The sequence below is a fragment of the Indicator indicator genome, chromosome 17, assembly GCF_027791375.1.
Source record: "Indicator indicator isolate 239-I01 chromosome 17, UM_Iind_1.1, whole genome shotgun sequence".
Classification (NCBI taxonomy): domain Eukaryota; kingdom Metazoa; phylum Chordata; class Aves; order Piciformes; family Indicatoridae; genus Indicator; species Indicator indicator.
In genome coordinates this window covers 9,646,897-9,669,049 of record NC_072026.1, presented here as the reverse complement: position 1 = coordinate 9,669,049, position 22,153 = coordinate 9,646,897, and the positions used below count along the sequence as shown (strand labels likewise).

Sequence of the window (22,153 nt, the reverse complement as noted above, 5' to 3'; positions counted from 1 at the left end):
ATCCACTGCAAGCACATTGCCCTTGCACCGATGAGTACCTGTAGCTGGAGGAGCCAGTTATAGGTGTGCACCTGTGAATAATCTTTCTTTACCATGGAGCAAAGTTGCATTAGTTTCACATGATCACAGACCCAGGCTCTGTGTGCAAAATGTGATTTGTCTTACAGTCAGGACTTTGAAGAAATCCAAGTTCCAGACTAAATAAACTTTCTGATCTTATGGTTCAGTTGCCTGTGAAATCAGTCCTTAGATTCAAAATAATGTTTACATTCTCCTCAGGATTTTCTCATTAGATTGCCAAGAAGGTGGCATAAAGATGTTGATTTCAGGTTGATTGTAAATACTGTATTGTAGATCTGTTCATTGAGGTGATGGTGATCACTGTATTCCTGCTTAAACTCAGATAACACCAAAGTGAATTCCCCTGAAGTGAATGACTGGCACAGGGTAGTCCAATATGAAGTCTGTGCTATAGTTTTAATCTTGTTTGATTTTTAGCTGTTCTAGATAGTTGTTTTCAAAGCTGAGAGTCCCAAAAGTCAGAGAAAATTTGAGCTTAGGTCTAGGAAACTAGCAGGATCCCTTTACTCCAATCTGATGGGGGCTCTGGCAAGGAAACTAGTGTGCACACTTGGAAACCTCCCTGAAGTCAACAGAGCTCCATAGGGGCTGAGGGTTACCTCATCTGGGTGCCATGGCATCCTTGTATCCCAAGGCAGTGTGTCCTGAAGTTGCATTCAGGAGATCTGAAGAAATCTCATCTTGGTTCTGCATGCTGCAGCCTGTACCTCAAACCCTTTTATTTCTTTATTTTACTTTTTCTCCCATGTTTTCAAACCCAGTGAAACCCCACGCCTCCTGGGCAAGCCATATGATCACTCTGCTGCCCTCCCAAGTGACAGCCTTCAAATTCTGTCAGGCCTGTTTCTGATGGGCAGAGTGTTTGAGGATGGCTGTTTATAATTCTGTTAATTTCTAAGTAACTTGTGTAGCTGTTCCAAACAAACTGTTGAATCACTTGTTTATTTCTGTGTTAATTTTTTTAACGTACTTAATATTTGTTTTCTTAGAGGGCTTACTTAATCTGACAATTAGTAGCTTTGTCAACTATACCATGATGGAAAAATTCACGTCAGTTTTTAAATCTAAGCGTGGTGCCTGCATACCATCCCTGAAAGATGGTTGCTAAGCAAGGTGAATAATGACTTGTCAAAAAGATCATTAGCATAATTGCCCAAGATAAGAAAGGCAAAGAAAAAAGTGAACCTTCCTAGAGGCTTCAGTTTTTCAACAGGCTGCAAACATAATTATGTATCTGATGAGAGAGATTTCCCAGGTGACTGCCCTGAATATGTGGGGCACCTTTAAGACTGACTTCATTTGTGTGCACTCTTCAACCAAAAGTTAGCAAGCACTAAAAATAAATTTTCCCTTTAGAGTCTTAGACTTGAAATAAATCTGCTGCTACAGTGCCTCTATCTTTTTTGGTGGTTTATTATTTTAAAGAGCATCTGCTAGAATCAGATAATTCTCTGAAGGAGCTTTGTGGTGGCAACGGACTAGACTTTAACAGGCTGACTTTAGATACTCTTGCTTTCTGGTAGCCTCTTTTCCTGGTTCCCCACCTCTTTCTTCATCTCTTACCTGCTTCGATCGCTCATGCGAGTACCAAGGCAACGCATTAAAATTGCTCTGCGGCTCTGGATACCTGTTCTAGTGTTGCGGATAGTTGTTGCGGAGGCACGGAGTCAAGTGGTTGGCCTGAGTGTGTTCAGTTGGGCAAGTACAGCTTCAGTGCTTCTTTTACTGTTCATTGTGCCCTTACGGTGTGCGTAAATGTATGTGCTGCTGGCTTGTGAAAATGATGTAAACCTCCAGTCATGGGCTTCCTATACAAATATTAATTGCAGTGGTGTCATTTACTATTTAACATCCTGTTTTGAGTAGTGATTTAAACAAGGAAATGTTTTGGTGTTTTTTTTTTTTTTCTAAGGCTGTCCTCTTCTTCTTACAAAAATGCTTTCATAAAACCCCACCTTCATGGTTGTATACTTAGACTTTTTTCACTTGGGATATGTTGGCTTCTGGGAGAGATTCTGGTGCATTGAACAGCTGTTAAAATAATTTGTGTGCGTGAAATGCACTGTTCCTGTGGCATGCAGAAAGTGTGTGCTGAACAGCATCTAAATGGGGAACTTGTTTAGTAAAGGCTGTGGGAAGGGAAGGACAGAGATTGGCTCATATTCGAAAGGTCCAGGGAACTTCTGAACTTGCAGTAAATATTGTTAAATTTACAGGTTTTAGCTTGTGAGTTGGGGGATAGAGAAACATCATGGAAAGTGAAAGCACTGATTTCCTGAAAGCTTTTGTCCTTCCTCCATCTTCTGAAATAATTGTGAATTCAAATTTATTTCACTTTTCTTCTAGTTATATAATGCGAGCGTTTTGTGAGTAAGTAAGTAAATATTATTGTGTCTCAGTGGCTCCATGGCTTCTTCATACCAATTACTACTGGTAAATGTAAAGTGAAATATGGATGTTGATTTGTTTGCAAGCCTACTGTCACATTCACACTGGGGAGGAGGGGAGAAAGCCTGTTTCAGAGGTTAGCTAGCAAACTATACAGCCTTTCTGAAAACAGGCATTTCTTTCACTTTCCATGAGCCATGAGCTAGCTGTTTTTATTGCTCTGTCAAGCTAGTTAGATTGATGTAGCCACTAAAATTGCAGTCCATTTTCTGCTATAAATCTTAATAAAATATGTTTCTAGATCCAGGGGACTATTCGCCCACATGCCATTATCATCCTCCCAAACACCAGCGGAATGGAGCTTTTGCTCACCTATGAAGATGAAGGCATCTACATTGATATATATGGGCACTTCACAAAGGAGACTGTTTTACAGTGGGGAGAAATGCCAGCATCCGTAGGTATGTATGAAAAATGGCATTTCATTAAATGCAAGATTCTGCTGCATGAAACCTGACTTCTTTGTATCCGTATGGAAGGGGTTGGATGGCACATAAAGCAACCTCTGAGCAAACCAGATGTGTAAACAGTAAACAGGTTGGCATGTGTTTGTGTTAAGACAGCCAAGGATTGCAACAGGGTCTTCTGTTTCGATCACAGTTTGCTTTCTTGTCACACTTATTGCAGCATCACTGTTTATTGACTATACAGCCAAACATATGCAGCTTACCAGCAGTTCTCACAGAGAGAATTACATGAACTGCAGAGAGGAAAAAAAGGTGCCCATTTCCTGCTTTGATTGTTCATAGCCCTTAGCATTTTATCTCAACATTCACAGTTATGGAGGGGTCAGTTAGAGGAGAGGTTTGTAACTGCTGTCAAATGGGCCCTTACCTGTATCACTTCAAATTGCCAGCCCAGGGTATTTCTAATAATCAGTCTCTCCATGCTTGCAGTTGGCTTTGCAAGAAGAGTTTCTGATTGTATCATAACCAGGACAGCTGTTGGTTTCACCTTCCGCAGAAGACTTCAGAGTGTAGGGCAAACCAAGAACAACAAAGGCAGATTTTGGGGTTTGTTATAAGTTGCTTTCAAGGTATTTTCTGGCTTAGTCCTCTTAAAAAATAAAAGCCCAAGATACTTAGACTATAGGAAAGCCTATTATTAGCTTGGCCAAAACTGGATGCCAGAGTGAAAAATTTAGGATGTTCACCTTTCTCCTTTCACTTCTGGCTGGGTAGTTTGAAGAAAAGTCCATTAAAATCAGTAGAATAACTGCCTTTGGCAAATGCCAGCTTTGACATTTGTAGAGGGTTTTCAACAAGAAGCCGCCTCTGAAACACAATTAGCTACAAGACAACTTATTTTTGCACTGTTTCAATCAAATTCAGCAACAAGACTGCTTCAGATTAAAAAAACAGGTGTAAGGTTACGAGCTAACTCTACAGTGTTTCCTTCTCTTCACTGAATAATAGCCCTGTCTCCAATTTTCAGCCCATGTTCAGAGCTACAGGGCATAATTAAAATGTATCAAGTCAATTCTCCATTTTTCATAGGAATATCTAATGGTCTTTGATATGTTGAAATTTTACATCCCCTCTGAATTCATGTTAGAAACACCATCAGAATGATCAATAATCAAAAAGCAATTGCTCAGCCATGGTAAGAAGAGCTCTAATGAGAAATACTGAATGTAATAGAAAGCTGCATTGATGAATGCTCTCTGAAGGAGACAGCAGCTTTCAAGAAGCATGTCATTATGGGACCTGCTTCCTTAGGCTTTACTAAAAGTAGCAAGCTTACTTAACATGAACATTTCCTTCAAACTGCAAAACCCTCATGGTGTTCACGTGATTTTCATGAAGATTTAAACTTTCCTTTGTTTTCCCACATATACTTCATTGGTTAGAACTTTTTTTCCTGCTTTGAAAAGAAACAATTTTAGAATCAGATGCATTTATATAAGTGTCCTGCCAGAGATAAACCCTAATTTCATGTTTAATATTTTTAAAACCATGGATGTTATTTGTAACTATTAGTCTTCTCTAGCTGTATTATTCTTCTTATACACTGTGTCCTAAAGTGTCAGTGTTCTTAGATGCTGTGCTCCAAAGATGGATGATATACAAGGAACAAAGGGCTTTCTTACATCCTTCTTTAGAAAAAGGGATAATTGCAAGTCACATAGATCTGTGACTCTGCTTGGAAATAAGCAATTTGTGTCACTGGGCACTGATTGCTCTCAAAGCTTTTTCACTTAATCAGGATAAAATTTACAGGAATGTCTCAGAAATGGACCAGAGATAGCTTAAGTCTTTTTTTACTAATGTTGCTGAAAATACTGAATTATCAAGCCCACGGATGAGAGAGACAGCTTTGTAAGGCATTCTTGTAGCCTGGAAATCACACTGCCTTAATTTCAGTAAAAATTTTTGTGCACACTACCCAGCTGGCAATGAAGTGAGTAAAGCTTTCATCACCTTGGACCAGCTGAATATGTGATCTTTTGTGCCAGTTAATTACTTGAATTTAAATATCCTTCAGTATAGTATACATGTGGCCAGGCATGATATTCTCAGTTTCCCAAGGTCAATTACATCTCAATAGAAGGAATGCCATTTGGACGTTTGCCTCTCCATGTGCTCATGAAGCTGTTTCTCCTGTTCTTCAGCACACCTCTGTGATAATCATTTGCATGGCAGGTTATCAGTATGATATTGCCCAAGCATTTTTGTTACGGTGTTTTGGGGCAGTTAATTAGGAAGAGGATGGAGAAGGTGATTCTGAGGGTGGCATCCTGTCTGGTGAATTTTACTATATGGAAGTTAGGAGTCTTTCCTATGAGAATAGTTTGCATTTTCTGTGTAGTCAGTATAAAGAAATAAGCACCACCAGATGGGAAGGTGGTGCCCATTCAGGGACAGGCAGCTAGGGCAGGTATAATGAAACATCTTGCTGAGGAAGCAGATTGTGAGTTAAATGAAACAGTTTGGAGTGCTGAATAAACAGTGAGCTCTTTGTAGAGCTTCTCAGAGTGCTCAGCAAGCAAGACTCCTGGCTTTCTCTGGAAGGAAAGCTGTCTGCCTCCACATCTCTTCCGTTGTTTGTGCTTCTGAAGAGAAGCAGTCTCCAAACAACCCCTTTCAGTTGTTTGACAATTTTCTAATGTTAGCTTGAGAACCCTTGCTTTTCTACTGTTGCTGCAGCACTTCTGATATCTCAGAAATAGACTTTGTAATAGAAATTGTCAGTCAAATTCAAGATTAATTTGATTTCTGATTGCCATCACATTTCCATTAAAACCAAATTTAGGATCCTAACCTATGACTCACCACACAACTCAAACTTTAAACAAGAGCTCTGTTAACTCTTTTAATTATTGTTTCCCACTAGCTCCTATTAATTTTCTTGGTCATTTGAAATTCCTGGCTCCAGACATAAATATTAACTATTACAAGAGCAGCATGAATAACTGTTATCTCCATGGCCATACTTAGGGAGCCTTGAGAGTTTCATAAAGACAGCCCATTCTCCTAGAATTTCCAGATCCGTTTCAGAACTCCTAAAGTCTCAGATTTTTCACTCTCTGCATTTTAGAGATAGAAAGGTCTTGTGTTAACCTAGGCTACTATCTTGTTACTTTGCTTGTTTATTGATTTCTTAAACAATTACTTTGAAAGAACTTTTGTAGTTGGTGAGAATGTCTTGACTACCAAAAAAAATAGTTTGTGTTATAACTGATGGATTTAGGGCAGGGAATCTAAATATAGCTTGCTCTCATAGTCCTTAAGTTGGGACCTCTGTGACCAATCTGTTAATAAGAAATTGGAGAAAGGAAACTTCAATCCTATGGGAAATTAAAATTGTAGAAGTACTCAATCTATATTTAATCTGAAAGGTATTTCACATATGTAGGGCTATATACAAATATAGCTGTAATATTTTCTTTCTATAAGACAGGATTAAAAAGGGGTTTAAGAAACATCAAGTTAATAAGATTTGGGAGCACTTTTGTCCTTTTGTGTGACTAATGAATTATTTACAGTATGTAGTCTGAGTGGGTTGGCACAAAACTGGATATTCCCAGAGTGGGGAATCAATAGAAGTCCTTATTTCCTGTGCTGTATACACAGTAGAAGCAAAAGGGATGTTATGTAGAGAATCAGGCAGCGTTACCAAAAGGTGGTTGAATTACTGCCTCGGTCCTCTAGCAGCATGCTCACCAGTTCTTGAAACAGCTGCCCTCCAGCTCATGCGCAGAAAATGCCTGCATGTACCCAAATGAGTTTTGCTGGTCAGATCTCCTGTGCGCTTTTTTTTTTGCCCCAGGAAGCTGCAAAAAGCATTCAAACAAGCAAATTTTCACCCCAGATACATTTCTGGGATGGGTTATTTGTTCTGGAAAACTACAAAGGAGTGAACAACCATTGACAGCAGAGAAGCTTTGAAACAGAGCTGCAGAGAAATTGAACTGTTCAGAAGAAAAGATTTAGTCATAAAATTTATTCCTAGCTTGCTTGGAGCAGTTAGGGTATTATATGTGTTTGCACTGGACAAAAGGCTATCTAACCAAAACCTACAGGAAAAGAACACCTGCCTTCTGTGGCAAATTTCTTAATTTGTCCATTTGTGACTTTATTCAGCCTTAGGTTGTTTTCTTTCTTGATTTTTTTTTTTTCCTAGCCTCTCTCACTTACTAAAAGCTTTCTGCAGCTGTGATTGGAGGAAGTAAAATAGCCAGAAAACAGAAATAATAGCGGTAAAATTAACAGAATTGCACAAGAGAAGTTACTGACTCCTCCTTCACTTTCCTATCCAAAGTTGTAAGTTTTATAGCATGGACTACAGTCAAATACATGCAAGCAGCTGATCAGTCCCTAAGCAGTGATCAGGAGCATCATTTGAGAGTTGAAGGCTGCTTTTCAGTGGGAACAAGCTTTGCTCCATCACAAGGACACTGCTGGTATCTGTGAGTTATTTCCATTTGCAGTCTTCAAGATGTATGTCTCTCTTCCACACGTCTAAGAATAAATGACTCAATATGCACTTTCTCCAGAGAGCAAGGAACCAATAAAAGTTGTGGTTTCATAGAGCATACTGGGCTTGACTGAAGGGCCAAAGAGAAGTGTACTCAAGGTCTGTATGGCCTTTAATAGCTGGTAGCTGCTTCTGTCAGCATAGTCATCACTGGCTATTCTCTGTTTAATGTTTGTGCTCAGCTGCAGACTTGCCTTGAAGCAAATGTCTTGAACATGTATACAGAAGCAAAATTCATTCAATTTCATCTATGCATATACTGTCTCCAAAAAGGAATTCAGTAAAGCAGAGTACACTCTCTTTATGAAATGGAGTTTGCTAGCATGACTCAGGCACACAAAAGTGGGTCAGACTCTGAATTCATGTTCCATTTGTTCATTTTGAGCTTCTTGGTTTATCTAGAATCAGTTGCCTGGGGAATTTTTGGAGTCTTCATCACTAGAGGTCTTAAGGTCAAGTTAGACAAACAACTTGTCAGAAGTGATACTGATGTGGCACAGAGATATGGATAGAAGAGAGGTGCATTAAGGTCCTTTCCTGCCCTATTTCTGTAACACTAATCAGAAAATCCCAACTTTATGATACTTTGCTAAAAGCTGGCCTGATTCTGCTCTCATGCAGGGGTCAGTTGGGAATAACTGTTTAGGGCATTGAGACAAATTCAGTATATGAGATCAGAAGAGGGATTTTTGAAGAGAAAGAGTTTAAAAAAGAAAAGAAAGGTTAAGAAAGAGAGACTGTAGCAGTACCTGGGTTCTGTGGTACCAAGTGCACTTGCCTTATTCAAACTGTGAGTATGCTACTGAGATCATTAGCTTGTGACAGTGACACTCAGTGGATCCAATATGGCTCAGTAATTTCTTTCACCTTTTTTATCTCCCTCAAGCATTTCCTTTGGAGCAGTCACTTCTGTGAATGGAGGTTCTGTTCAATTTCATGTTAATACTCAGTGTAAACAGGAATGCCAAGTCTTGCCCCAGGTTTGGAGCACTGCTAATGCTTTCATGATGCCAAGAAACTGATTTTGAGCTCACTTGGCAGTGCTGACTTTCTGGCATATATTCTTTGGTGGCCAGGGAGTTATGCTGGTGTTAGCTCATGCACAGCTATAGGTCTTTTAAGATATGCAGTAGTCTGAGTGAGGCAGGAGAGCTTCAGGTAGCTCTGACTAACTTTGTTCCAGTACATTAAGCAATATTACCACATCAGTCTGAGTCAGTATGTGCCTTTTCTGCTGAGCTACTGTCAGGACCAGAGAGGTGGTCTAAGCCTAGGGTTGCTAGAACCAGTACAGATTTAGATTGTCAGCAGTATAAACACCCTTGTAAGTTGCTAGCTAAAGCTTGTTGAGGTGGAAAGTGGACTCCAAATAACTATTCCTAAGTATGCAGTCTGAGAAAGAACTTTTTGGTTCTACTGTGCTACTTGTACTTCAACTGAAATTTGCCAGTGTTAGTTGACAAGTTCTCAGTGTTATTGGTCAGCTAGCAGAGCATCACTGGCTGAACTTGGTACATCTGTTTTATTATGTTCCTACTGTAATGCTGCCTGAAGGTCAAGTCTCCTCTGAACGTAGCAGTTCAGTTGCCCAGCCATCCAGGGCTTCCTATCTTGGATGACCTAGAGGTTGCAACAGAGCTGTTTTAAGCTGTTAGTGGGAGCTACAAGGATGCTATCAAATTGAAATCTGCCTGAGCTGATACAGATGTAGTACACTGACAACGTCAGTGCAGGTTTCACATGGTGGAAAAGATAGTGGAAAACAGTAGATTGGGTCTTTGTTGCTGGGTCTGTATGACCTACACTAAACAGCATGGTCATAGAGTGCTTTCATGCTGCTTATATATGTGCACTCACCGTCCCCACCCCCCGATCTACTGTGTGCTTCTGTCTCTGTCATGCTCAAAAGTGAAGTTTGAAAAGGTTTATATGTCTGTTGTTACTAAAAATAGCAATACCTGAGTGTTGTATCATTTTTATCTTCTTCACTTTGTGCGGTCTGGGCCTACCTTTTCAGATACCAGCAGCACATTGCATGGGTGCTGCCCCAGTGCTCATCATGCCACCACTGCAGTGATTCACAAATGTTAATAACAGTTTTCCTCACAGCCTGCAGCGGCAGAGCCCTGTCATACAGCCTAGGAACTGAAGCATAAAGATTTTAAAATTTATTGATTTGGGGTGTTTGATTGTTGAAAATACCTTCCCCCTATATCTTCTCCCACTTATGTTGCTCACTGCTGTTTTCTTCTCAAACAGAATGGTTTCTTCTTCTTTCCATATGACTAGGATAATGGGATAGAATTTTCTTGCTCTCAGCTCCGGTGGCAGCCTTCAGTGTGAACAAAGAATAACTCAAAGTATACTGAATAGATTTAGGAGAAATTTGTAGACTCTGAGGGATCAAGAATCACAATATTGTAGCCAAACCACACATTTTCAGGGAAGTATACTTTCCATACATTTGTTCTGATAATTATAAAGCAAGGATTCCAAATTAATATTGAATTAACAACTGCTAGAAGGACAGTCAGTCAGGCATGTTGCCTTTATTTCTCTCAGCCTTCTAAGGCAGGATTGTAGGCTCTTGCTTCTTGTATCAGTGTCTACTGAAAGCTTACTTTTTAGGCAAAAAATATATCAGAATTATATTATAAAATATATCAGAATATATATTACAGAAGGTTTTATGGAACAGACATTGCTCACACTAATAATGTAGGGCAGGCAAGCACTAGTCACTGAAGCTAAAACCCAGTCAAATGCACACATTCCCTCTACATCATTTCAGAGCACAAAAATTCTCAGACTAATGAAATAACAGTTCATAGTTGAGCAAGAAGAACAATTTCTGAGCATTGACTACCAATAGAGCATAACGAATGTGTTTTTACCTTGGAAGCCCATACATGCACTAATCAGGGCTTTCACTGAAACTCTGCCTAATTCGAAATCTGTGGTGTTAACTCCTTCTTCACTGTTCTGATTAGTCATCTATTTTCTAAATTCAAAGAGAGTAACAGAGTAAGCCTCCACAGTGCTGAAGAATCATCTTTGGGATTTGGAGATACTGCATGTAGTCACGATGGGAAGACAGTACTTAAGGACATCAAATTAATTGTGCCATAGTCTCAGATTCAGAAGTATTAGTTTTCAGACTAAGCTGAACTTTGTAATAGACACAAACTCAGCTTCCTAATGGGAGGGTATAAAGAAGACAGAGTTAAGGCTTTTCTTGGACATGTACAGTGAAAGAATGAGAGGCAAAATGGGCACAAATTGTACCAAGGGAAATTCCAATTAGGTGTTAGGAAGTTTTTTACCCTTGAAAGAAGTGATGCACTGCAGCAGAGAGATTGTGAAATGTCCAATAAAACATGCCTGGACAAGGTCCCAGTAACCTTGTCTAATTTGGCTGTGCTTTGGGGGCAGAGGTTAAGCAAGATGCCCTTCAGAGGTTTCCTCTAACCTTTTGTGATTCTAAAATATACAATAGTAGCATACTTAAGATTTATGTCCAGAGTACAAAAGAAGTCGGAAGGGGAAACTGAAATTTGGTTACTGTTTCCAAGGCTTTTTGTGTAAACTTAAAATACAAATAATTTGGAATATATTGTTACCAAAGAGAAATGCTTCAGATCCATAGTGACAAAAATGAGGCAAGAATCAGTTTTTCAGCTGTTAAATAGTATCAAATCTTTTTTTCCTTCTTCTGTTTTTTTTCCCCTTTAGCTTATCTTCAATCTAATCAGGTCATGGGCTGGGGAGAAAAGGCGATTGAACTACGCTCCGTTGAAACAGGAAATCTGGAGGGAGTATTTATGCACAAGAAAGCACAGAAATTAAAATTTCTATGTGAAAGAAATGACAAGGTACAGATGACTACAGTGGAGGGATTTAGCAAAAAATGAATAATAGCTATAAGACCATTTAATTTTTTAAACTTTGTTTTTACACTGGTATTTTCTTACCTTCGTAACACTTTCCCATTCAAAGCAAATACAGTCCCTGACCCCACAAAGCCCTCACTATGGATATTCCAGCCTCAATTGGAATCAGAAGTGATAACAAACACAGACATTGCCAACTGGCCAGACTTGAATATCACAGGTGTAGTGGGAGGGCCAGTGAGTCAGCCCTGATAATGCCCAACTACAGGACTGCCTCTCCCAGGCTACTGAAGTTAGAGGCAATTCAGGGCATCCATCATGGAGAAAAACCTCACCACTCTCTAATATTTGAGATACTGCAGGCACCAGAGTATGGATAATAAAGTATAGCACCTTTTCATAACTCTTTTGTGAAACCTGCTTAGTTCCATTGGCATATTTAGAAAACTGGGGCCCTGAAATTGGTTAATTATTTAAAAATGTTGTCTCCAAATAGGAAAAGAAATACTCTAAAAAATAGATCCTGCTTGTAGCAGAAGTAGTGTTTCACTTCAAAGTTTCTCATGGGATTAAATTGTGATGTCTATGTATATCCTTGTATTTGGGACTGTGGCATTCTCTTGGATTTCCTGTATGGGTAAAAATATTCTCATATATGTAAACTGAGAGTAACATATCTTTTTTTTTTCTCTCTTCTCTCTCTCTTTTTTTGTTTTTTTTCTCCCTTTCAAGGTGTTCTTTGCATCTGTACAGTCAGGAGGCAGCAGTCAAATATACTTTATGACTCTTGGTCAAAATGTACTGTTCAACTGGTAAATCACATCAAAATGAAGGATGCTTTGAAAATTCCCTGTAGGTAGCAGTGTAAGAAGCTTGGAGATAACATACACAAATTTGCACTTTTTACCTACAAAAATGTTGTCATTATTAACTTATAAAATTCATATTCTTTCAGTCTGGAAAGAATTCCATTTTACTGTCAAAGTATTGCAAAATATGCTAAGTCTGTCTTCTAAAATATGTTGCAAACCAAGATTGTATTCACAGTGTTTGGAGATGATAACTTTAGTGAAGAATGTAGCCAATGTAAGAAGCTCCTATACTCTGAAAATTCAGTCCTCAGTTTCATTTTCACAGAAGATGTAAGGTGGTTATCTTGAACTGAAGTCTTTCTTTTTTAGAGAGCAACATCTGTAGGTTGATATAAAAACACAAACAAGTTTGGTGACAAATGGGAATCTCTTTTGAATTGGGTTTTGGCTTGTTTTGCACTTTAAGCAAGCTTTCACTGTTAACCAAGACTCAATTGTCCAAGTCCTAGAATCAGCAAAATCAGCAAAAGGCATGGTGGGGCCTAACACAAAGTGGGATGCTTGAGGAATCGTATTCTGTGCTAGGCAGACAGGTGGATTTCATTGCAGAGTGCAAAAACTACTTCTAGATGTGTCCCACCTGGTAGGTTTTAGAAAACACAGGGGACAGACTTCGTGTTTCTCTCAGGGCTGGATGCCTGAGCCTGTAGGACACAGTTACTGTAGAATGTATTTGTAAAAACAGTTTAAATAGTAGTTTGTCAAAATCATATCTGCATAAAGCATTATGGACCTGAACGTGTACCATTTACTCAAACATGGGACCCATGCTCATATCAGTTGATTGGAAGGCACTACCCATGTATATAAGGGTGCAGGATCAAGCACCTTCTTCCCTTCTTGCTCTTTCAGCATCAAGTCTTCATGTATTTGTGTGTAAATACAATCTTTCCACAATGGATGTTAAGGTTAACAAATGTATTCTTAATATAGTTAAGAAAATATCCAAAGAGTTAATCTATTATAAATAGAAAATATAAATAATTTCAGGTGCTTCCTATGCTAATTACATCTAAATAAAGCTGCATCCACTAGTTATTGGTGCCAGTGTTTCTGCATAAACTCTGTTCTCAGGGGCTTGTAACTTGGCCATAAAACTATATAGATACATATTATATATAAACATATACTATGATTAATTGTAGGGTATAATGCAATCCTCATTTAGATGACTTTTGGATGTGCTTTGAAAATGTTAAGCATCAAATGTAATACAAATTACATAAACACACTCATTCCAGACATGATACAGTATGGATGACACTGTAGGAAGAAATGAAATTGCTGACTACAGTGTTGGAAAACATATTTTTTACTTGAAACATGTGATATTGAAAGGTGCAGGGAAAGTGCGTTGTAATATCTGGTCGTCTACCTCAAGGATGATGATTCAAAGTTGACTAAAAAGGGGAGAAATGAAGTTAAAAGTGGTAGCTGGTTTGTACAGTATGGCAGGTTAAGTAACTGCTAGCAGTCATGCTGTGACTGATAGGTGCTCAGATCGCAACCATCACCTCCCAAACTGGAATCCTTGTATATGTCAGTAGAGAATCAAACTAGGGCCTAATTACCCTCCCCCACTTCCCCATCTTGGCACCTCACCTGTTGCTTTCTGTGTTCTTTGGCTGTGTAGAGAACTGCACTTTCCAAGTGGTTAACCTAGCACTTTCCATGAGCACTAGCTTATCTCAAAATGTATAGTGTTTTTTATGAAGTATTTTCCTTTTAAATGTTTTAACTTACAGAAAATTAAGCCTAAGGCCATACTAAAAAATATGTGCAGTTAAATACTCAGAGTGGTTCTTAATGTATGCAAGTAATCAGCTTGTGTGCAGACTTCAAATCCAAATGGTATCCTGTGCTCCAGCAGAGCTGTGTGAGAGCAGATCTCAGTTTGTAGTATTGTTCCTGCCTGCTGCCAAGGCCAGGGTTGGGGCAAAGGAGCAAAACATGGCTTGGCTCCCTATGCCTCTGAACACGGGGCTTGTTTTGTTTAACAAAACAAAATAACAAAAATAAAACCCAAAGCAAATAAACCCAAAACTAACAGAAACTGGGGAAAATAGTTGCAGGCAAAAAAATAATTTGCAGACAATCAGAAATACAACACACTTGCTTTTGGCTGAAAGTAAGTCTGAGAGACTGTGAAGAAAGAACACCTTTCATATTGCACCTAGTAGGTGTGCACATCTTGCTTGCAAAGCTGCACAAGCCATAAACAGTGATCCAGGCTGCCCTGGGATGTTTTTAAAGTGTGCTTACCTCAGCAGCCTCTGCATTACATGGGATGCATGTGAATTTTTTTCCTTCTCCCATTTCAGTGTCAACAGGTAGGAGGCAAATGCTAGGCACTAGTTAAAACGAATTCAGCAGAGAACAAGGGGAATTTAGAACAACCCCTACCAACAGATTAAAGAAGCCAATGTGATCAAGCTTGTTTACTATTATTACAACAGTAAAGTATGACAGTGAGTTGGAACTTAAGGCAATGTGTACTATCACACTGAGATGTTAGGGTTTTATTCTGCTTCCTTCTATTAGCTCTCTTTTCATTACAGCTATGATTTAAAGTGGTGGGTTAGATTTCCATCTGTCACTTTGCATTTAAAACCACTGGATTTATTGGGGTTGCATTCATATGTAAATATGTGAGCGCTTTTAAAGGCTTTATAAGTGGTATTGCAAATAGCAATAGCAACTGGATGCAACAAGAAGAATGTAGCATTTTCTCTTTATCAAGAGAAAATCAGAATGGTTGAAGATGAGGAAGAGCCCCTGAGATGTTGAGAAAAGTAACAGAAGAGAGTGGAAGTGACTGAAGGAAAAAGATGAAGAATGTAAATAGGAATAGACAAAGGAAAGGGAATGGATGTCTAGAGCAGTGTATTGCTGTAAGAGGAATAAAAAAGATGTTAAAAGGTTAAGATACGTTAAGGAGAAGAAAGTAACCAAAGAAATTGAAGAAAGGTATCTGGACAGACCAGGTGGTCTGAACAGTAAATGAGGGTGTGTTCTAAGTAGCTCTTCAGCTCAGAGCAGAAGTTCAAAGGCTGGAACAAAAAAAAATTTAGAGACGCAACCTTATCCTTACGCAAATTTAACTATGCAAAACGTGTATCAGATTTATAGTTTCATTTTGTGAGGTGTTTCTCTAGCTGTACCCTTTCACTAACTTTTAAAACCAGGAGTGAATTACTTAATGTGTTTTTCTAGTGATGTCTCTTTGATGTGAACTGCTACAGGAGCAGAAGGGCAGAGCAGCAAGGATTCACATCAGTAAACCTTTGGTACATGCAGTATCCTAATGGCAGGTGGTGCTTCTAATGTTATATTTGCCAAGCAAGACTGCACTAATACAGCAGCAGGATAGTATTGTATGTGCCTGCTTTCATTTTAGGAATGCTGAACTCTGTTCTGCAGCCTGAACCTTGACACATGACTTTAAAACCTGGGAACAACACAAGCTATGTACTGTACTTCATGTTTTGTTCCCTAATGTTGAAATTGTACAACTGAAACAGTAATAAAAAATACTCTGAAAATCAAAACTGGTATTGTGCTTGTAAAATTCTGTAATATTGACGTGAGCTACTGTAAAAATCATAGAAAACTTTGTTATTGTTTTCTAAGCCCAGTCAGTGTCCCTAGGGAAACAACTACATCTGCCTATGGAGACATAATGAGTGTATTTCTTTGCAGTGGATGAAGATGTTGAGGTTACAGCATGAGAGTTCAGCCTCCACAGAGTGCTAGTGAGGATGACAGATGGTGCTGTGCTGTGCGTGCTGCTAATGAGCTTCACAAGTGAATTTCTGTGCTTCTGTCTTTCTCCTTACACAAATACCCAGTGGGATGAGGGTAGTGGAACTAGAGCAAAATGACAGCTTGCAGTCATTGACACTGCAAGAGCTGACTTTTGTGCCTGCATATCAGCCTGAATGCCAGGTTAGCCCAATTCACTTTTTCTCAGGTATGCTCATGCAGTCTTTGTTATTGCATAGAAAATTTCGTGCTGCACATAATGTGAGGCATGATAGCACACTGTAGCTGTACCACTTGAGAATAAGAATTGGGAAATTTGCCATTTATGCCAGTGTTGGGAGTTGGGAAGGCTGAGGGCATGAGGCAAATTTCTTTAAAATGAAGAGTATCTGTCCTCAATGTTACATCTCTTTGAAGCTAGCAAAGCATGTTGTTTCCAGCATTTGACATATGGAATGGGATCTGTATTACAAGTTTAAAGATACCATGGTTGCTTGATTGGGTAGATAGCTTAATTTTGCAAGCCATTGTTGTGCTTTCCACCAAAAGTTATTTCAAAGCTTCAGGAACACCTGGATTATTCCACACCAGTTACTTCAAATGAGCTTCACTCCCCAGCACAACAGGAAATAAATCAGGCAATTCTGTCTGCTGGACAGGAAATTTTTTCCTCCTTTGTATTTACTTACCTTCTTAACATCAAGAATAACTGTAGTAAGCAGAGAAGAGCAAGAATTCTGGCTTCCTGCTTCCGCTATGATTCAGTTCTGCACCTATGACTCTGCTATTAAAAAAAATGTACAGTGATTCATATGTGCATTATTAGTGGATTGGGAGGTGTCATTAATGTTGTGGAAAAAGCTTATCAAGAAATAAAAAATATTATTTTCTAGAACAAGCATGAGAAATCTCATATCCAGCCCCATCTATGTGAAAAGAGCTACAGGTAGGCCAAGATGGTTTGGCAGTTTCCGAGAAAAATGCTAGAGGCAGTATTTGTCTTGTCCATGTTTGTTTTTACACAAAGGCAGAAACAAACTTCTCCCATCACAAAAACAACAGACAGATGAGCAAACTGACAATGTCAGAAGTGTTGCTAGCAACTGAGATCTACACCCCTACCCCTCACTTGTTGGCAAGGACTGACATCACAGAATCACAGAATTAACCGGGTTGGAAAAGACGCCTTCAAGATCATCAAGCCCAACCTATCACCCAATACCATCCAATCAACTAAACCATAGCACTGAGTGCCTCATCCAGTCTTATTTTAAACACTTCCAGGGATAGTGACTCCACCACCTTACTGGGCAGCCCATTCCAATGGCCTATCTCTCTTTCTGTGAAGAATTTATTCCTAACATCCAGCCTAAACCTCCCCTGGCCCAGCTTGAGACTGTGTCCTCTTGTTCTGGTGCTGGTTGCTTAGGAGAAGAGACCAAACCCCTCCTGGTTACAACCTCCCTTCAGGTAGTTGTAGATGGCAATAAGGTCTCCCGTCAGCCTCTTCTTTTCTAGCTCCTTCAGCTGCTTCTCATAGGGGTTGTGCTCCAGACCCCTCCCCAGCTTTGTTGCCCTTCTCTGGACGTGTTCAAGCAACTCAACATCTTTCTTGAACCGAGGGGCCCAGAACTGGACACAGCACTCAAGGTGTGGCCTAACCAGTGCTGAGCACAGGGCAGAATGACTTCCCTGCTCCTGCTGGCCACACTATGCCTGATGCAGGCCAGGATGCCATTGGCCTTCTTGGCCACCTGGGCACACTGCTGGCTCATGTTCTGCCTACTGTCAACCAGTACCCCCAGGTCCCTTTCTGCCTGGCTGCTCTCCAGCCACTCTGTCCCCAGCCTGTAGCACTGCATGGGGTTGTTGTGGACAATGTGTAGAACGCAGCACTTGGACGTGTTGAATCTCATACCGTTGGACTCTGCCCATCTGTCCAGCCTGTCAAGGTCCCTCTGCAGGGCCCTCCTACCCTCTAACAGATCAACATCTGCCCCCAGCTTGGTGTCATCTGCAAACTTACTGATGATGGACTCAATGCCCTTGTCCAGATCCCCAATAAAGACATGCAGGTAGGCAGCACATCTATTTAATCGGTGGTATACCGATTAAGAGCAGTCACCCTTAAACGTAGACATATTCTGTGGCAAATATTGACTAAAAAAGCAAATTAGGCCAAACTATAGCACTTATTTGTGTGACTACTAAACAAAATTCAACTTAGAAAATAAAATTAATCTTTCTCTGGCCATCCTTGCTTGTGATTCTCTCCTGTTCCCCATCCTGAGTTGTTCAATTAAATTACTGTTAAGAAAACAGAAGCTTGCAGATTGCTAGAAACTGAACCTACTTGGAGATACAAGAGCATCCATCCATGCACTGATTCATCTGATAAAGCTTCCAGCATAGGAGCAAACTATGATGGAGGTGCAGCCTGGACTCCGAACAACTTTCTGACGTCAACAGATAAGACCAGGTCTCAACTTGCCCTTTAAGGTAGTGCCAGGATCAAGCTAATACATAACTAACTTAGACCCCTCCTCTTCCACACACCATTCCAGCCCTACATAAGTCTTCTTTTTTTCTTTTTTTTTTTTTTTTTGGCTTGTATATTCTGTAAGGTGCTACACAAAACCAGCATATCAGTGCCAAAAGGCAATAGTGAGACTGCCACTAAATTTTATGCAACATAAGCAAGCAAAGAACCTTTCCAGCTTACTGTGATTTGACAGTAAAATTGCCCTGATGAAGTTGTTATCCATGTTGCATCTAAAGGCAAAAAAACCTACATGCACATTGCATTTTAATTTTACCTTATGCTTAAAAGTAGCTTGCTTCAGGAAACTAAGTAACTCTGAAATGAAATTGTTTCTTCTAAGACCATCATAAAAGCTAGTTTAGAAGTTCAATCCCATGTTTAGACACCAGTATCTAAGTTAAATGAAACGTGCAAACCTGCAATCTATGTAAAAGACTTCCACAGATTCTAAAACCTGTGCAATAAAACAAGGTTCCAAGCCACAAAAGTGTGAGAGATTTTCCTGCTGTTGATAGCCCACCACTTTCTCAAAGTGCTTGTCAAAGTGCATGGAGTTGATTAAAGGGCAAGAGGATGTCTGCTGGGTATTCACATCACATGTTATTTTAGCTTTATTTAATCGCTTCCTGTTATTTTCTAGGTTCATTTAACAAAAGCACCTCAGAGATAATGGTGGCATATTTTTAAAAAGGCTTTTCCATTTTTTGTCCTCAAAATACTTTGTGGAAAACAACTGTGGCTTACAGTAACATTTACAATCACACATTAGTTCATTTATTTATTATTTATTTTTAAAATCCAGAGCATCACTTTTGATTGTTTTGTGGCTTTCATTTTTCCAGGACATATTAAATGCCCTGTTTAACAGAAGGTACTAACATCTTCCTGTTCAGCACAGCCCACTACAGAGAATAAGTGCTGGTTTTCTTAAAAATGTGTTGTAAATAAAATCAGAGATACTTGGCTGCTAATTATGTCTGAGAATTTGAGACTCTCTATTGATTCACCAGAGCTTGACGCTGGTACAGTTCAACACACTTCACTGTAGGTATATGAAAAATCCTATTGTCTTCTATGAACTTCTTGCATGCCCCAACGGGACAGGCTCCACACAACACAGTCAGCTGTCTCCCTTTTCCTGGTTCTTATACAGCCATCTGCTGATGGCTCATCACCATTCATTACTGACTCTCCAAGTCATTCTGAAAACTCCAGGTTTCTAATACAACCACATCCAGCCCACTGCTCAGGTATGCAAGGAAATCACATCTAGAGGAACTCTCCAACAAAACCTGTCATTAAAACAAGCTGTTGATGCACTGTCAGCAAAAGAGATCTACCCTTCCAGTTTCGAAACTGATATGTTAGCCAGACCTCTGCTGGTGAGAAAGAAGGTAACAGGAGCAAGTTCCTAAGAGGGGTTTTAATCTGCACCTGCAATACATACCAATTTATCAAAAATTAGAAAGTATTAACTCTGCTATCAGTCTGTTATCATTTCACAAAACCTATAGCTTCATAGTTGTCATGACTGGAACCACAGTGACTCACAATAACAAAAAAAATCCTGATAACAGCTGTAGATGTAACAATTAACTTTGCTATAAATACACCACCTGCCTTCTGCAAGTCACATCATGAGCATAGACAAAAGTAGAGAAGCTGGGAACAGTCCACAGATTTCCTCATTATACTTACAGATTCATTTACTATCTAAAAAAAAAGTCTACACCACAGCTCTCCAGGTAAGGCTTGTATGCAATGTGAAATCTCATCCTGCACAACTTCAGTAAAAATGTGTTTGGGTTGTGTTCCTTTTTTTAATTGGAAACGCCAACAACAGATCATGTTTTAACTGGGGAAAATAAAAGACATCATGCTTAAATTTTACCTAGCCTCAATAAAACCATCATGAATGACTGATTTCTTTGAAATTTTCCAAAGGTGTACTGTTTATATAAAGTCCATAACTTCATACCATTCCTAGGGCAGTCTAAAAGCCAGAAAAGGCCTGGGGTTTATACCTTCTTGTCTAGTTTTTCAGCTTGCTTTAAATGGTTCAAGCAAGACTTTTTCCAATTTCCTTAAGGCAAACACCCCAGATTGGCAGAGGCAGTACACTAAGAACACAATCATCTCAGGCTGCGAGCTCGCACAACTGCTACTGGCCCAGCACATGAAGCAGCTCTGCCTAACTTGTAGCCCCACTTTCATTTTCTGCTGTCTGGTCCAGTGACAATATAAATAGTGGTGGAAACTGCTTCTCCTCTTCTTCCTGCCTCTTTCCTGCTCTGTCCTGCTGCTTTGCAGTCTAATGCTTCCTCTGATAGAAAAACGTATGTGCAAGAGCAAGTGCTAATGAAGTATTAAACGCAAAGTTCTTAACCCCCAGAAGTTCAATTAATATCAGAAGTGATCCTGATATCATAAAGAACAGGATGATCTTGATAGTAAGCAGTGGGATGATGATGCTGGAGCATGTCCAAAGAAGGGCAATGAAGTTAGTGAAGGATCTAGATAGAGCTGAAGTCTTATGAGGTCCAACTGACATAACTAAGGTTTAATTTGGAGAAAGAGAGGCAGAGGGAAGACCTTACTACAATGACCTTAAAGGAGGTTGTAGTGACATGGGTGTTGGTCTTCTCCCAAGCAATAGGACAACAGGGAATGGTCTCAAGTTGCACCAGGGGAGGTTTAGGTTGGTTTAGGAAAAATTTATTCACCGAAAGGGTTGTGAAGCACCAAAACAGGCTGCTTGGGTGAGTGATTCAGTCATCATCCCTGGAGGCAATTAAAATACGTATAGATGGGCAGTGTTAACAATTAATGATTTGAAAGGCCTTTTCTAATCTAAAAGATTCTAATCAATAATAAAATTTTGAAGTAAAGTGAGGCTCAGGTGCCACTAAGCCACTTCATAGATGGAAACTCAACTGTTGATGTTGGAAACAACAGAGGAAGACCCAGGAATCCTTTTCAGTGGCAGGATGATTATGATTACCGACACACTGCAGCCACAAAAACAAAGCAAACACCAATTTAGGAGCTATCGCAAGACATCTCCATTGCTACTAGGCACATATTCATCTTGAGGCAGAAGCAATAACGAGTACAACGCATCCACTTTAATTATAATGGAATCAGGAACAGGTACAGCAAAAAGTCCCTAACGGGACACAGGAGATAAAGGGACCGTTTGCAATGCAGGAAGCCATCAGGTCGGCCCAGCTGTCGTTCCATTGAACTGGGAGCACGCCAGCACCGGGAGAAGGCAGCGGCTCAGCACAGGAGCAATACAAACGGCGTTTACGAGACGCAGTTCCCAAGCTCCGTTACTAACGCCCGAGCAAGACCAGCCCTACCGGAGGAACCAGAGCAGGGACAACCAGCGGGGGGCAGCACACCCAGCGCCACGGAAACCCCCCTTTCCGGCCACTACCCAGATATCTATTACCGCCAGTTCCTCCCTCCGCTTCCCGCCCAGCTGAGCCCGCTCTCCGCGCTGCCGGCCCGACCCCGCCCCGCCAGCTCCGCAGCCGTTGGCAGCTTTGAATGGAAGGCGGCGAGCGCGCGCGCGCCAG

At 40.0% G+C, this 22,153-nt stretch overlaps 1 protein-coding gene across 1 annotated transcript in view; it reads left to right on the top strand.

Moving 5' to 3' along the window:
* Positions 1-12,212, top strand: part of NRK (Nik related kinase) — a 97,701-nt gene extending 85,489 nt beyond the window's left edge. The window contains exons 29-31 of the mRNA XM_054388446.1: positions 2,771-2,930; positions 11,239-11,378; positions 12,129-12,212. Coding sequence (XP_054244421.1) covers positions 2,771-2,930; positions 11,239-11,378; positions 12,129-12,212 — 384 coding nt within the window. The remainder of the gene's footprint in view (positions 1-2,770; positions 2,931-11,238; positions 11,379-12,128) is intronic.
* Positions 12,213-22,153: the final 9,941 nt, after the last annotated feature.